Source organism: Benincasa hispida, chromosome 7, assembly GCF_009727055.1.
Source record: "Benincasa hispida cultivar B227 chromosome 7, ASM972705v1, whole genome shotgun sequence".
NCBI classification, from domain to species: Eukaryota; Viridiplantae; Streptophyta; class Magnoliopsida; order Cucurbitales; family Cucurbitaceae; genus Benincasa; species Benincasa hispida.
In genome coordinates this window covers 24,369,218-24,385,932 of record NC_052355.1, presented here as the reverse complement: position 1 = coordinate 24,385,932, position 16,715 = coordinate 24,369,218, and the positions used below count along the sequence as shown (strand labels likewise).

The 16,715-nt window shown below is 38.6% G+C and overlaps 1 protein-coding gene and 1 pseudogene across 1 annotated transcript; one reads left to right on the top strand and one right to left on the bottom strand.

Annotated features, from left to right (window-relative positions):
- Nucleotides 1-276: 276 nt before the first annotated feature.
- Nucleotides 277-3,457, top strand: LOC120081696 (7-deoxyloganetic acid glucosyltransferase-like). Its single transcript, XM_039036785.1, has 2 exons — nucleotides 277-823; nucleotides 2,409-3,457. The coding sequence occupies exons 1-2, from the start codon at nucleotides 316-318 to the stop codon at nucleotides 3,320-3,322; spliced, it is 1,422 nt and encodes a 473-aa protein (XP_038892713.1). The 5' UTR covers nucleotides 277-315; the 3' UTR covers nucleotides 3,323-3,457.
- A 144-nt stretch (nucleotides 3,458-3,601) lies between these two features.
- Nucleotides 3,602-5,538, bottom strand: LOC120081025 (annotated as a pseudogene).
- Nucleotides 5,539-16,715: the final 11,177 nt, after the last annotated feature.

Genomic DNA, 16,715 nt, shown 5'->3' with positions numbered 1-16,715 from the left:
AATGTAAACAAGGGAAGTATGATACTCCCGTGACATTAAAGAAATTCTCTCTTCTTCTCTTTTTTCTTTCCCTCCTCTTTCTCCCTTCTCTACTTTCTTTTTTTTCTCCTCCGAGTAATTTCTTTCTATTGTCTCTTTCTATCTATTTTTGTGTAGCTCACTTGAGTGTCTAATCACAAGTTATTACATAAAAGTTTTACTTAAAATAAAAAAATTGTAATTAAAAGAAATAAATTAAAATGAATGCAAACCAAGGCTACACTCATTATTTATCTCACATTCAGGCTGTGTGAACCACATATTCGCATACATACGATGGTCATGGAAGGAAAACCACAAGCTCCCCATGTTCTAATCTTCCCTCTTCCCTTTCAAGGCCATATCAACTCGATGCTGAAGCTCGCGGAGCTTCTTTCACTGGCCGGCATCACCATAACATTCCTCAACACCCCTCACTCCCACCACCAACTCACTCACCACTCCGACGTTCTCTCTCGCTTCTCTCGCTTTCCCACCTTCCGTTTCTGCACCATCACCGACGGCCTTTCACCAGACCACCCACGAACCATCGAGTTCTTCGCCCAGATCATCGCCTCCTTTGACACCGTCACCAAGCCGATTTTCAAACACTGGCTGATTTCGGGCCATTTCGGTCCCGACCTCACGTGCGTTGTGCTCGATGCATTCTTTAAGAATCTTATTGATGCTGAGGATGCTGAAATTAAACAGCCCATTTTTGGTTTCCGGACTGTCAGTGGTTGTTCCGTTTGGGCTTATTTACGTGTTCCTCATCTCATTGAAGACGGCCAACTTCCGATTAGAGGTACCTTAGCTTCCTATTTCTGCTTTAAATTTTATTTTATGTACGTGTTGGGTGGGTGGCTGTTTCATTACTCAATAAAATTACTACACCCACTTGTTGCTGCTCTGTGTTTAAAGGGATGAATTGAAGAGTAACATTTGGATGGTAAACAAAAATTAAAAATTAAAAATAAAAAACAAAAATACTTTAAAAAAGAAAAAAAAAGTTTGTCTTAAAAAAAATTTAAGTAGAAAAGAAAAAATATATAGTTTTCAAAATTCTAAACATAGATTCTTACGTTTAGGCCGGCCACGAACTCCACTAATAGATCTATGAGAATAAAAAAGTGGGCTCATATGATTATTTTTTGTGTTGTTTACCGGCATTTGTATTGACACATGAACTTCACATCCAAATCTATAATTTAGTAAAGTAATTTGATTAATGAATAAAGAGTACTCAATCCGATTACGTCTGAGAATTACGTCTTATCGTTACCGTTATCGTTATAATTACCATTACAACTACCATTAATGTTACTATTACAGTTGAAAAATTATAAATTTTGACATTTTTGTTGTTACTATTACCATTACCACTTGATTTTCAGAAGTAGAAGTAGAGGTAACGGTAACAGTAAATTTGATAAACTTCATAATTGTAAGTAAATTTGATCAAAATTAATCCAATTACGTTTGTGATTCAAATTCAATATAATTGATCTATCAATAAAATTTCATTATAATTACACCAATTTTCATTACGATTTGGTAAATGTGACCTTAAATTCTGCACTTAGTTTCTAAACTTTGCATTTTGAGATTTCTGTTACTTTAAGTCTATTAAATAACAATTTATTTTTAAAAAAAAATTTAAGCTTACTAACAACATTTCAATCCTTTTTATCTGTTATTTTTTAAAGAGTGTTTTAAAAAATTCAAGTGAATTTTGTAAAACTAAGAAAGAAGTTGTTATAAACTTTGATCTTGATTTTGAAATGTGGATAAGAATTCAAATGTTTATTTTAAAAAAAAAAAAACTCAAAAACAAAAAGCAAATGGTTAGAAAACGACAACCTGGATTTATGTATATTTTAAAATAAACTGATAAATATTACTTCATACCTATTTTATTTACTTAACTATATTTTCAAAATTCATATCAAGCTTTTAAAATTAAAAGTGAGAGTTTTTTTTTTTTTTTTTTAAATGACAATGTTTGGTAACCTTTTTCATCTTTTCTATTTTTTATTTTTGAAATTTACTTGTATATTCTCTTTTTTAAAATGATTGTTAATTTTTAGTTAAATTCTAAAAACAAAAATAAATTTTTAAAAATTATTTTTTATTTGTTAAACTATTAGTAAAAAATTAAATAACAGAAAAAGAAATTTGATTGGTTAACAACTTGCTAAAAAATAGACTCAATATAACTTTCAAATTAAAAAAAAAGAAAAAGAAAAAAAAAAAAGGGAAAAGAACTGAAAAAGGGTTTTATATGGGAGTTAAGCAATTAAAAAACACATTACATCCCAAATACTCAATTTATGCTAATCAAGCTTCACATTTCAATAACAATTTGAAGCAACATACTTGCAAAATTACAGGAGAGGAAGACATGGACAGAATGATAACAAACATACCAGCCATGGAAAATCTTCTCAGATGCAGAGACCTCCCTGGTTTCTGCCGGGTCACTGACACAAACGACTCTGTTCTTCAATTCGTCGTCAAACAAACTCAACAAAGCTACCAATTTCACGCCCTCATATTGAATTCATTCGAAGATTTAGAAGGGCCCATTCTCTCTAACATTCGAACTTTATGCCCAAACCTCTACGCCATCGGACCCCTTCACGCCCTTCTCAAAACCAAACTCTCCCACGAAACAGAGTCGATGAACAATCTCTGGCAAGTCGACCAGAGCTGTCTGGCGTGGCTGGATAATCAACCGCCGGGATCCGTCATTTACGTCAGTTTCGGAAGCATTACAGTGATGGGGAATCGGGGGCTGATGGAGTTTTGGCATGGACTGGTGAAAAGTGGGAGGAATTTTTTGTGGGTCATACGGCCGGACCTTGTGAAGGGCGGGGAGATCGAAATTCCGGCGGAGTTGGAGGAAGGGACGAAACAGAGAGGGTACATCGTGGGATGGGCTCCGCAAGAGAAAGTGCTTTCTCACGAAGCAGTTGGTGGGTTTTTGACTCACAGTGGTTGGAATTCGACTTTGGAGAGCATAGTCGCCGGGAAGCCGATGGTTTGTTGGCCGTATACGGCGGATCAGCAGGTGAATAGTAGATTTGTGAGCAATGTGTGGAAATTGGGAGTGGATATGAAGGATTTGTGCGATAGAGAAAGTGTAGCAACAATGGTGAATGATGTTATGGTGAATAGAAAAGAGGAATTTATGAGATCGGCGAGTGAGATGGCTGAGTTGGCTGGGCGAAGCGTAAGCCCAGGTGGATCGTCCTATGCTGATTTCGATCGTCTTGTAAATGAGATTAGATTGCTTAGCCAATAGATAGAATAAAGAGCCAATGTCGTTCTTACATCTCTGTTTTTTCTTCTAAAATGTGAAAACAACATTTGAATGGATGATTTTTGTGTTTGTATTGATAAATTATACACATATAAATAGTTTAGTACAACACTAAAATTAGCTAACAGAAATCTCCTAACAAAGCTCAACTATCTAACAAAAAGGAGATTGACTTTGCAACCTGAAAATCCTAAAAAGTAGTTTACAATTTAACATCTCCCCCCAAACTCAAAGTGGAAGGGTAGAAACTAACTTGAGTTTGCAAAGTAGCTAAAGAAACCGTTTAGAGGGAAGGGCTTTGGTGATGATGTTAGTCAGTTGATCAGTTGTAGGTATTGATTGAAGGAGTAGAGTAGAGTTTTAAAGATGGTGGCAGATAAAATGGTCGTCAATCTCTATGTGCTTTGTCCGTTCATGAAAAACATCATTATGTACTATCTGAATGACACTATGATTATCACAATGAATAATAGTGACAGAATTTTGAGGAGCTCCCATGTCAGCCAAGAGCCAGCGCAACCACAAGACCTCTGAAGTTGTATCAGCAAGTGCACAATACTCCGATTCAGTGTTGGATCGAAAAACACCCGTTTGTTTCTTACACCGTCAAGAGATGAGAGAATCACCCAAATAAAAACAGTAACCTATGGTAGACTGTCTATCCGTAAGATCACCCGCCCAATCAGCGTCAGAATATCTAGACACAACCAAAGAGGATTTAGAGGAGAATTGAAGTCCATGTCCTAGCGTACCTTTAACATAACGCAGAATACGAAGGACAACTGGGAAGTGGATAGTGCAGGGATTGGACATGAACTGACTGACAATAGGAACCGCATAGGCTATGTCTGAACGAGTTACTATTAAATATATAAGGCTGCCAACCAGTTGTCTATACAGTGTTGGATCCTAGAGGGGAACACCATCAAAAGAGGTTAGGCGGACATTGGAATCCAATGGTGTCGGTGCTATGGCAGAATCAGTGATACCTAAATGAGCTGACAGATCTAATGCATATTTTGTTTGAGATAGGTAGTATCCATCAGAGCATGATGAAACCTGAAGACCAAGGAAGTAATTGGGCAGTCCTAGATCTTTTATCTCAAAATTTTCTCCTAGATAGCGTCGGAGATTCAAAATAGCCTGAGGATCATACCAGTAATGATCATATCATCCACATATAACAGAAGGAGAACAAGTCCACGAGAAGTTTTTCGAGTAAATAAAGCGGAGTCATGCGCACTATAGAGAAATCCAAGCTAAGTAATTGTAGAGCTAAAGGTTGCAAACCAGGCACGAGGAGCTTGCTTGAGCCCATTAATGCACAGTGAAGAAAATAGACTTTGTTTGGTGGAAGGTACGTCAGGTGGTGGCTACATATACACTTCCTCAGACAGTGTGTCATTGATGAAGACATTCTTAACATCCATTTGAAGAAGGGGGCCACTACCTGGCAGCTACTACGGCTAGTAGACTCCAAACAGATGTCATTCATGCAACTGGAGCAATGTTTCCTCCTAGTCGATACTATATTCCTGTGAATACCCTTTGGCCACTAGACGAGCCTTATAACGTTCGACCGATCCATAAGAGCAGGTCTTGATTTAATAGATCCACTTACATCCAATATGCTTCTTGTCAGGCGGTAGATCAACATACTCCCAAGTGTGAGTCTTGTCTAATGCCTAAAATTTCTTATCCATAGCTTGCTACCAAAGAAGGTTAGTACAAGCATCATGATAAGAATGCGATTCAACTAAAGGCATAATAGTGGAAAAACAATGATAGTCTTGTAGATACCGTTGAGTTTCTCTTACCTGAGCAGACCGACGAACAAGTGCAAGATCATGATCAGCATCAGGGACAGATGGTAGGTCCGGGAGTTTAGTAGACGGAGAAGACTGACCAAGCTTTGGGACGGGTGGGATGGAAGACGTAAGATCTACAGGTGGAGCGGAAAACTCATACTCTGGAATGGGTGGAGTGGGATCTGGAATGGGTGGAGCGGGAGACTCAGATGAAGATTCATAGGCGGGAAATAGATCTGTGGTAGGACTAGTGAAGAATGATTGTGTACCAAGAAGGGAGGCATGGAAGGAAGAAATATTAGAAAACATACGATGTTCCCAGAAGGAGACATGGCGAGAAATACGTAGATATGGGGTCCCAACACCGGAATCCCTTGTGTTCAAATCCATAATCAAGAAAGCAATACAAACGAGCCCGAGGGATGAAGTAAAACAGAGCAGGCACAACCAAAAACTTTGAAAAGAGAATAAGAGGGTAGAGTGCCATTTAATCACTCAAAAGGAGACATTGTGGAGAACAGTAGAAGGAAGGTGGTTGATAATATAGACAGAGGTGAGTGCATCTTCTCCCCAAAACTTTTCAGGACAAGATGCGGAGAAAAGTTGCACACAAACAGAGTAGAGAATATACCGATGCATTCTTTCAACACGACCATTTTGTTGAGAGGTATAAGGACATGAGCGTTGGACAAGAGCACCCTTGGGTTAGGAAGAAAAGCAGATGGGAGTCCTTCATGGCATTGTCAGTTCGAAGAATTTTGATGGTTTGAGAAAATTGAGTTTGAATTATTTTAGCAAATTCAGTGTACATTTGGGGTAAGGATGAACGATTCTTATGAAAATATATCCAAGTAAAACAGGAGTGGTCATCAATAAATAAAACAAAATACCGATAACCATTTATTGTAGGGGTGGAAGCAGGGCTCTAAACGTCGAAATGAACAAGGCTAAATGGTTTATCACAGAGAGATGTTGAAGTAGGAAATGGCAAAGCAGGTTGTTTCGCCAGTTTGTAATGTAAACAATCAAATGAACAAATTTTAGAGGCATTACTTAAGGTACCAACAGAAAGTAGGCTATGAAGTTTGTCAAATGACACATGGCCAAGACGAAGGTGCCACTGATACATATCGGTATCTGTAATAGTTGCAGACACAAATGGTAGAACAAGAAGCCGAAGGGACGTGAGCTCAAATAATCTTTCCGCGACCAGTGCCAACCACCTGACCCGTCCGCAGATCTTGAACCTGGCAACCATGAGAAGAAAAGAGAATAGTTAGTCCCAGGTCACACAGTTTCCAACAGAGACAAGATTGAAAGTCAAGTGCGGAACATGATAAGTAGTGGATAGGCAAACACTCGGTGTACTGATTGATAGGTCCCAACATGTGAAATAGGCATGTGGTTACTATCAATAGAATATACCGAAGGCAGGGATTCCACAGGGATGTAGGAAGACAGTAAGGCCATATTCAAGGCAGGAGAGTTAGGAGAGAGCATTTGTTTCAGTAAGCCTTGAAGATCGTTGATCTAGATACTTAGAGGATTGAGGGGTGCCTCATTCGAGGCAGTGGCAACTACCGCAACAAATGAAGATACATATGAAGGAACTCTTATTCAAGAGAACCAGTGAGTGGAAGCAAGATCTTTCCAAGCCCATTGTGAAATAATTAAACGCATTCACAAACATACAGAACATTTATGCATCTTAGAAAAAATTACTGTTAGGATTGATGTCCTAATTCTCCCGGAGTCTCGTTGTTTTGTAAAGATACACATTGTTCAATGAATAAAATAAGTGTTATTTAATTCTAGCATTTATTCATATCCAATAAATAAAGCTTCTTGGTTATCTTATGTGAACTTAAGCATGTATATGTGATATACAAGTGGATCATGCCTTAAGTGATAACCTAAATAGGTCTGTAGTATAAGAATTAAGGTGGGATACCTGATCCTTGTGACACTACGGATAAGGCCCGTTTTGTAGAGGTTCACAAGTATTGTAAACTACTACAAATGGTAGATTTTGACCATTCATGTGGAGACATGGAGCGAGAGTGTCCTACACAAAGAGTTTGTATAAGACCTGAACCACGAGATGACTAGACTTTATATATAACGTCGTTGATACAAGAAACTTACATCTCACCTAAACGACCATAGGTGACACGACCTCAATCCTGAGTGTTTTGGGAACTCCTGCCTTTGAGGGCGGTCCTTTGATTAGTATGGGTGAGAGTGGCCAGATTGCCAATTCAACATGCCTACCGTTTTGGGGACTTATCTGATCTGGGATTTGGGAACTCAATCCACAAGATGGAATTCACTCCTTTCCCGAAGCAGGAATAAGTAGAGAGATTGCTCCCTTAAGAGCTAATTCTATGGCTTAAACATAGTGGTCACAGCTTTTCTTTAAAAGAGAAGACTAAGTCATAGTAGGACTATGACTTATGTTCATTAGAGGGATTAGTGGTACTTAAGAGACAGATGTAACTACATGGACATAATGGTTATTGGCCCAACTGTACTTACGAGCGATCTGTGAAGGGTTGTTGCACTGCTCATTGATTAAGATGGACACATAATATATCTGTGGTAAGGAGAGTTCAGCTATCGGTCTTTAGTGGAGTGCCTGACAGTTAACGGAGGTAGATCCCGTGACTAAAAAGTTTAGTCAGTTATTCACGTACCGTTGGAGCTTCGAGCTATAGGTCCATAAGGTCCCCTTGGTAGCTCAATGGATTCAGTTGAGGATCAGTTCTTGGTTTGATTTGAAATGTTCAAATTGACAAGAGGTATTTTGATTATATATGATATAATCGATATGATGTATGAGATACATCTAGTGGAAGATTGATGTAAATGAGATTTACATTAAGTACCATGGAATAGAAAAAGAACTATGGTTTATATGTTTCATGAGATGAAATATTAAAACTATAAGTTATAAATATAGTATGATAAGTTGGTTATCATTTATATTTATAATAAGATTAATTATTGGATAATTAATTATTTTTCTTTTAAATAACCAAAGTAGTGGGTGGTTATTGAATCACGGTAACTGTGAGTTTAAAAGGAAAGTGGGTTCCTATTTTGAAAAGAAGTTTTTACAAAAGATTGAAAAAGTTTTTTTCTCTCCACGCAAAAGAAACTCACGTAGTCGTCAAGTAAATTCGGATTTAATAAACGACGGATGGGTGAGCTAAACGATCGTGCAGAGTAGAGCTAAACGATCGTGCAGTATTTACTAAACGATCGCATAGTTTTGCTAGACGATCACTAGCCCAAGGTAAATAATCGTGTAGTGTCTGTAGGTGATAGACTGAGCTAAATGATAGAGTAAATGATCACATAGCTTTTGCTAGACGATTGCATAGCTTTATCTAAACAATTGGGCATCGACCTATATGATAGGTCTCTGCCATCTCCCACTTGCCCAGTCGTGTATGCGATCGTTGTTTCCTCCTTCGTCTACCTCATATCAAGTTCGAATAGAGCCCACCCTCTGGATTCTCACACCGAGAATACCAAGGTAGCCTTGTTGGTGGTGTCAGACTCAATTCAACACCGTCGAGGTTTTCTGGAGGCTAGTCGTGGTGCTATTGAGGCCGTTCGTGTTGCTAAGGAGTTCGCAGCCGAGGAGATTGTTGAGGACGAGCGCGAAGTCTTCATGCGGTGTTGTAGTTGTGTAGATTGGGCATTCGATACTGCTGTTGTTCGAGCGTTTGTGCGCAACAGAGCGTGGAGATGCTTCTGTCATTGTGCGTAGAGTTTGATCTCTTTATGCATTTGTATCATTCATGCTGTAATTTCTGCATTTTAATTGTATAACCATTTGTTTTGAAGTCGCCTGTAAATATTGTTCATTCATGATTGTAATTTGGAATAGTCTTGTTCCGCTGCTCATGGAAATCTCAGATCCGATTTCCTTCAATTACAACATGCTTTAGTAATTAATAACAAAAGGAACAAGAGACATACCTTTGAAGAACATTCTTCTACAAATCTCCCGCTCTTGTGAAGACTTGGACAACAACCTCTCGTTCAGATCGCCTAGCCAATCGTCTAAGAATCACGAACAATTTTCTCCTCAAACAAGCACCTTTTGACACTACCACTCGGCAACCTTGGTATTCTCGAAGTGAGAATCTAGGAGTGTGGGATCTGTTGTGAATTTGGTAAAGGGATGGAGGAAGGTAATGGTTGAACTATATGATCAAGCAAGTGGGAGAAGGCACTGTCTATCGCATAGACTATGATGCTTGATCGTTTAGTAAATCTCAGTTGGTACACGATCATTTAGTAAAACACTCTTGATCATTTACATGATCGTTTAGTAAATCTCACTTAGCACGCGATTGTTTAGTAAAAGGCGCTTTACACGATCATTTAGGCTCTCGCTTAGAAGGCTAACGTGTAGTCTCTTATTAGCTAAATGATTAGTAAAGCTCTTAATGAAGCGATCTCTTTCAAAATGAAAATATTTTTCATTTTATCCTTCAGTTACTCAAAACTGAAAAATAACCTCCTACTTTCACGGTTAATGGAGAAAATAACCAACCAAAATTATCTCAAATTTTTTTTAATAATAGATAAGTATAATAACTAACTTATCATATTATATTTATAATCTATAGTTTTAATATCACATCATATGTAATATTTAAACCATATTTATTTTCTCCTTTATTCAATATAAATCATTTTTATATCAAACTCCTTCAATTAATGTATCTCATACATCATATCAATTAAATCACATAAAATTGAACAAGTTTAATCCTTCTTGTTAATTTGAACACTTCAAGCTAACCGAAAAAACTGATTCTCAACTTGAATCCATTGAGTTACTAAGGGGACCTTATGGACCTGTAGCTTGAAGCTCCAACAGTACGTGAATAACTAACTAAATTCTTTAATCACGAGATCCACCATCCATTAACTGTCGGACACTCCACTAAAGACCGACAGCTGCACTCTCTCACTACAGATATATTTCTGTGTCCATTGGATATAACTAATCAATAGTACAATAACCCTTCACAGATCACTCATAAGTATAGTTGGGCGAATTTACCGTTTTGCCCCTGTATTTACATCTAACTCCTTAAATACCACTGATTTCTCTAATGAAATATGCATCATAGTCCTACTATGAGTGAACACCTCTCAGGCCATGAGAAAATGTGTGGCACCACATTGCTCAAGCTCCGAAATCAGCCCTTAAGGGAGCAATATATCTACTTACCTCTGCTTTGGGGAAGGAATAAATTCCATCTTGTGTAGCTAAGCTCCCAGCTCCCCAATCAGACGAATCCCCAAAGTGGTAGGTTTGAGTCGACAATCTGGCCACTCGCACCCATGCAAATCAAAAGACAGCCCTCATAAGCAGGAGTTCCCACGTCACTCAGGATTAAGGTCATGTTACCTATGGTCATCCTAGTGAAATGAAAGTCTCTGTCATGAACGGCGTTATATATCGAGACTAAACACTTCGTGTTCCGGTCTTATAGAAACTCTTTTGTCTACGACACCCCCACTTGCATGTCTCCACATGAATGATCGGGATCAGACTATCCGTAGCACTTTACAACACTTGTAACATCTACAAAGTAGGTTGTATCCATAGTATCACCAGGATAAGGTTTCCTTCCTCTATCCATATATTACAGACCATTTAGGTTATCACTTAAGGCATGATCCTCTTGTATGTCTCCACATACATGCTTAAGTCACAATGATAACCAGGGATCTTAGTCTATTGGTTTGTAGTAAATAAAAATAAAATATCTTATATTTCATAGACAACAGTGAAGAAAATATCTCATATTATTACATCACAAGTGTTTGTTCATATAGGTGTTTACAAACTAGAAGACCCTTCGAGATTTAGGGCATCAACCCCAACAATCTCCCACTTGTTCTAAAGCGAGTGGGTGCACAAGATAAAAACAAGTACAAAAAAATAAACAAGGGCATGAATGCCCAGTACAAAAATCTCCCACTTGCCCTAGTCCAGCCGTGGGCGGTCCCATAGACCCATGCTTAGAAGGTGACCCTAAAAAATTGTAGCCATGAGAGCCTTCGTAAACGGGCCAGCAATGTTGTGCTCTAAAGCAATCTTCGTGACTATCACGCCCCTTTGATGCAGTATCTCACGGATGAGATGATACTTCCGCTTTATATATTTGTCGTGCTTGTGGCTCCTAGGGTCCCTGGAGTTCGCCACAACACCATTATCATCACAATAAAGGGTGATGGGCCTAAACATGTTTGGAATAACGTCCAGATCAGTAAGGAACTTCCTGAGCCAAAGACCTCCTTAGCAGCTTCACCAGCTGCTGCTCGACCTCCATAGTGGAGCCAGCGATGCACCTCTGCTTAGTGCTTCACCAAACTATAGCCCCTCCGTTAAGAGTGAACATTGATCCTGATGTGGATTTCCTAGAATCCTTATCAGTCTGAAAGTCAGAGTCTGTGTATCCAGTAAGGATCAAATCTTTAGATCCATACATGAGCATGCAGTCCCTCGTTCTCCGAAGATACTTGAGGATGTTCTTAACGACAGTCCAATGACCCTGTCCTGGATTAGACTGATATCTACTGACTATCCCCACAGCGTAGCAGATGTCAAGTCAAGTACACAACATCACATAAATCAAACTGCCAACAACAGATGCATAGGGGACTCGTCTCATTTCCTCAACCTCTTGAGATGTCTTAGGACACTATTCCTTAGACAATGTAACTCCATGCTGAAAAGGCAGTAGGCCCCTTTTGGAGTTCTGCATCGAGTACTTGATCAACATCTTGTCAATGTACGATGCCTGAGACAACGCTAGCATTTTGTTTTTTCGATCCCGAACGATTTGAATACCAAGAACAAACTGAGCCTCTCCCAAATATTTTATTCGAAATTGGGTCGTTAGCCAATTCTTAACCAAAGTCAGTAAACCTACATCATTCCCAATGAGTAGGATATCGTCTGCATACAAAACTAGGAAAACTACTAAACTATTGATGATTTTCTTGTAGACATAAGGCTCACAACGTTTTGGTCAAAGCCGTAAGATTTGATCACAGTATCAAACCTTATGTTCCAAGATCGAGACGCCTATTTCAGCCCATAAATAGATCGATTCAGTTTGTAAACCTTTTGCTCTTGACCTTGGGCTATGATTCCCTCGGGCTACACCATATAAATGGTCTCCTCAAGATTACCATTCAAAAAGGCAGTCTTGACATCTATTTGCCATATCTCATAGTCATAATATGAGGCAATGGACAGGAGATGCGAATAGACTTTAACATGGCAACAGGCGAGAAAGTCTCTTCATAGTCAACTCCCTCCACCTCAGTATAACCCTTTGCCACAAGTCTAGCCTTGAAGGTTTGCACCTTCCCATCAGAATCTCATTTCCTCTTGTAGATTCATTTACAACCTATAGGTTTATCCTCATCAGGTTGATCTACAAGATTCCATACTGAGTTGAAGTACATAGACCTCATCTCGAGATCCATGGCTTTGACCCATTCATCCTGATCAACATCTTCCATTGCCTTCTGATAAGACAACAGATCCTCAACCTCGCCATCGGCTACCATAGCTAGGATTTTCATGAAACCCATATAACGAATAGGTGGGTTCGCAACCCTCCCACTACGTCGAGGTTCCCTAAACTCTCGAGGTGGATCCGACCTACCAAATGAACTTACATCAAAAACTCTTATTGATGAAGCAAGCCCTTCAACAACTCTTGTTGAAGCTTTAGTAGTTTCGAAAGTTCACGCAACATGATTTTACTACGTGGACTGTGCTCCATCATATGATCCTTCTCCAGGAAAGTTGCGTTTGTTGACACAAACACCTTGTTTTCCTTAGGATCATAAAAGTAACCCCTTCGTGTCTCTTTGGGGTAGCCTACGAATAGGCACAGCCTCGAACGTGGTTCCAATTGCTTAGGATTGCCTCAAGCATATATGCTGGGCAAACCTATATGCAAAAGTGACGCAAACTAGCTTTATGCTCGTTCCACAACTCTAAAGATGTTCTGGCAACACTCTTGGAAGGAACACAGTTGAGGATATAAACTGCAGTCTCCACTACAAAACCCCAAAACGAATCCGGTAAGGAAGCGCAACTCATCATCAATCGAACCATGTCCAACAACGTTCTGTTTCTTCTCTCTGATACACCATTCTACTAAGGTGTACCAGGCGCTGACAGTTTGAAAAGGATTCCATGTTCTATCATATAGTTCTAGAACTTAGAATCCAAAAACTCTCACCCCGATCTGATCGACGTGTTTTAATCCGTCTATCTAATGCGTTTTCAACTTCAACCTTGAACTCTTTGAACTTTTCAAAGAATTCTAAATTTTGTTGCATCAAATAAACATACCCATACCAGGAGTAATCATCAGTAAAAGTGATGAAATACTCATAGCCTCCCCTGGCTCACACATTCATCAGACCACAAAGGTCTGAATGCACTAACTCTAGAGGCTCTTTGGCTCAATAACCTTTTCTAGTAAATGGTCTTTTAGCCATATTTCCTTCAAAGCATGACTCGCACACAGGTAAAGAATTTTTCTCTAACTTGCTTAGAAGTTCATTCTTCATTAACCTCTCCATCCTATTGAGATTGATGTGTCCTAATCGAAGGTGCCAAAGTTGGGAATTTTCCTTAGGAGAAACCTTAAGTCATTTATGTTGAGTTATGGTAGTTTTAAACATTTCTATGTTATGGAAGGAATTTGTTGTTAATGATCTTAACACATACAAATTATTTTCCAGTTTTGCCGAACAAATCTCAACACCATCTTTTAGAATAAACACTTTATTCACCGAAAATTCGAGAGTATATTTACATTCAATCAGACACTTTACAGAAATTAAGTTCCGCTTTAACTCGGGAACAACATACACATCATTCAAAATGTTAAATTTATTCTGTAAAGTCAATTGGAGTCCTCCCACTGCCACAGCTGAGACGATGTGCCCAGTTCCTCTCGCATTTTAATCACACCAGCTGCAAAAAGTCAAATCTGAACTCAACCCTGTCGCTCTTCTTTCTTTCCTCGCAGGCAGGAAGCACACCAGCTGCGTGCCTTGCGTGATTCTACTATGTTTTTTGCACTTGACTGGGTGGACAATTGATCGGAAGAGAACTGGTTTGCAGTTGCCTTCCCCTTCCCCTTACCACCCTTCTTCTTCTTCCTCTTGGAAGTGTTAGAAGTAGAAGGTGCAAACTTAGTTTCAGGTCGAACCTTGATGGAACTTCATTAAAGATAAGCAACATTTTCCTCACCTACCTTCTTCTCCTTACTTTTCAGCAAGGATTGGAATGTCTACAAATCGTTGAAGAGAGTTGTAAGGGTATAGTCAACTTTGTTCAACACAACATTGCTGACAAAGTGTAAGAAGCTATCTGGCAACGAGTGCAAAATTATGCTAACCTAGTTGCCCTCATCGATGCGTGACCCATTCATCTCTGCCACATTAAAGTGGACCATCATGTTTAGAACTTGTTCTCGAACAGATGTACCCTCCTCTACTTTGGAGTTGAAGATGCTTTTCAGAGCTTCATGCTTGAGCTGTCCAGACGGTTGCCGAACATTCTTCGCAGGGACTTCATGATCTCACGTGCCGAGACCATAGGCTTATGCCTCTTGGCTAAAACGTCGATTAGACTGGCCAAGATATGAGGTCGAGCCTTGTCATTCTCCCGTGTTCATCTCTCATATGCCTCCCGAACATTTCGAGTGGCATTTTGAGTCGGAATAGGAGGACACTCATCTGTAAGGACGAACCTCAGGCCATCAATGATTAATATTGTATTTATTGTGTTTTTCCAACTAGCGTAATTCTCGCCAGTCAATTTGTCAACACTTAAAAGAGCTAATGTGGCTATAGCCATATTATCGTTGCTGAAAAAACATGAACAAACTTAATAAGTCTATGCATTACCACTTTTAACACCAATTTTAGTTTTAGCAAAATAGTTTATACGTGCTCTAAGTGAAAAGACATCTATTTCACAATGATGCCCCAGCAAGGCAGGACAAAAGTCATTGGTGGGGTGACCAAATCCCCCTCCACTAGGATAAGACATTCTCAACAATTAGATTGAAACAACTCTTGTAACTAACTCTAACAGTCACCATTTTTCGATCAAGAATTGTTAACCTTTAACAATTCTACGTAAGTGTAACCCCTCATTTTAGGCCCTAGAGTCCCGCCCTAATACGCCTACCATAGGGAAAAAGCATATTAGGGCAAGAGACTAAAGTGACCTCATCCTATACAGGAGATTAGATAAAGAGTCATGCAAAACTATCATCCTTTAGAAGGACACTCCCAGGGTGCCTTGAGGCAATGCACAAAACGTTATCCAACCTAAAGAGAGAGACCGTGGGATAGTTGTCACATGTCCCGCTCCCACTTACTGTGAATATTCTCTCCATTCACCTTAGTATTGACCTACCCAAACACCATCCTTTAGGGGGACACTACTAGGATGCCGCAAGGCCAAGGATAGATCTCACGATATGAACATTAGAGAGAAACACGAAGAGGTTTAAATGAAGTATCATATACCCCAAGTACCTCCCACTAAATGTTCTACTCAGGGATTCATTAACATAGACAACCCGACTACTGATTTTATCTAAGTGTGAGTATAATTTTCTCAAAAGAAACTCTTGTGTTTGATAACTAAACAAGTTCAAATCAAGTCCCATTAAACTCTTTAACAGACTATTATCAATTTGCATGCATGCATAAAATCTATCTAATTCACCTTTCTAGGTAGGTTCCCAGGTAGGGGTGTTCCGTGTCCGTAATCTTAAGTACCCCAGCTAGACAGAACTCGCCTTAGACAAAAGGTCCCTTATAGATAGATTTGGTATACTTTTAATCTTTTATTAGTCAATTTAATCTTAATAAACTGATTAAAAGATTAAATCTTAGGTTTCTAATCTCATTAGAACCGTGATCTTAAGTCTATCTCTATCAAATTTTAAAACTCTTGTAAAACATGATTCAAGCCTAAGTTCGTATGCATGTCTTTCTTATTGATTTTAGTTCTAATTTCCATTATAACTTTTGTAAAAGAAATAACCAAAACCACTATTGCTAAGAAAAACTAGGTATTTATAACTCTCATAAATTTAACTTATGTGTCATGCTTCATGCAACGTCCATTCATTACTATATATAACTCTTATATACTAAAGTAATGAACTAAGTATACATGCTTTCATACACTCTTATACTATAACACCCATAATATAAAGATGATGCATGAATATGCTTAATGCATGCATAAATATAACTTTTATATTATATGATGCATGAGCATGCTCTTGAAGTAATTTAATTATGCAAACTACTATATCATAACTCTTACAATGTAGAAATGATGCATGATCAATGCATAACCTATAGTGGGATTTTAACTATATGGCATACTATATGACATATATAAAGCATACATCTTATGTACATTCACAAAATTAATGGACCAGGATGATTAGCCTAAAAAACGAAAATTAAAAATA

Bases quoted from the DNA above. Each gene is read 5' to 3' on its own strand.
- LOC120081696 (XM_039036785.1), top strand. From the start codon at position 316: ATGGTCATGGAAGGAAAACCACAAGCTCCCCATGTTCTAATCTTCCCT. The intron at 824-2,408 runs GTACCTTAGCTT...GCAAAATTACAG, and splicing joins CGGCCAACTTCCGATTAGAG to GAGAGGAAGACATGGACAGA.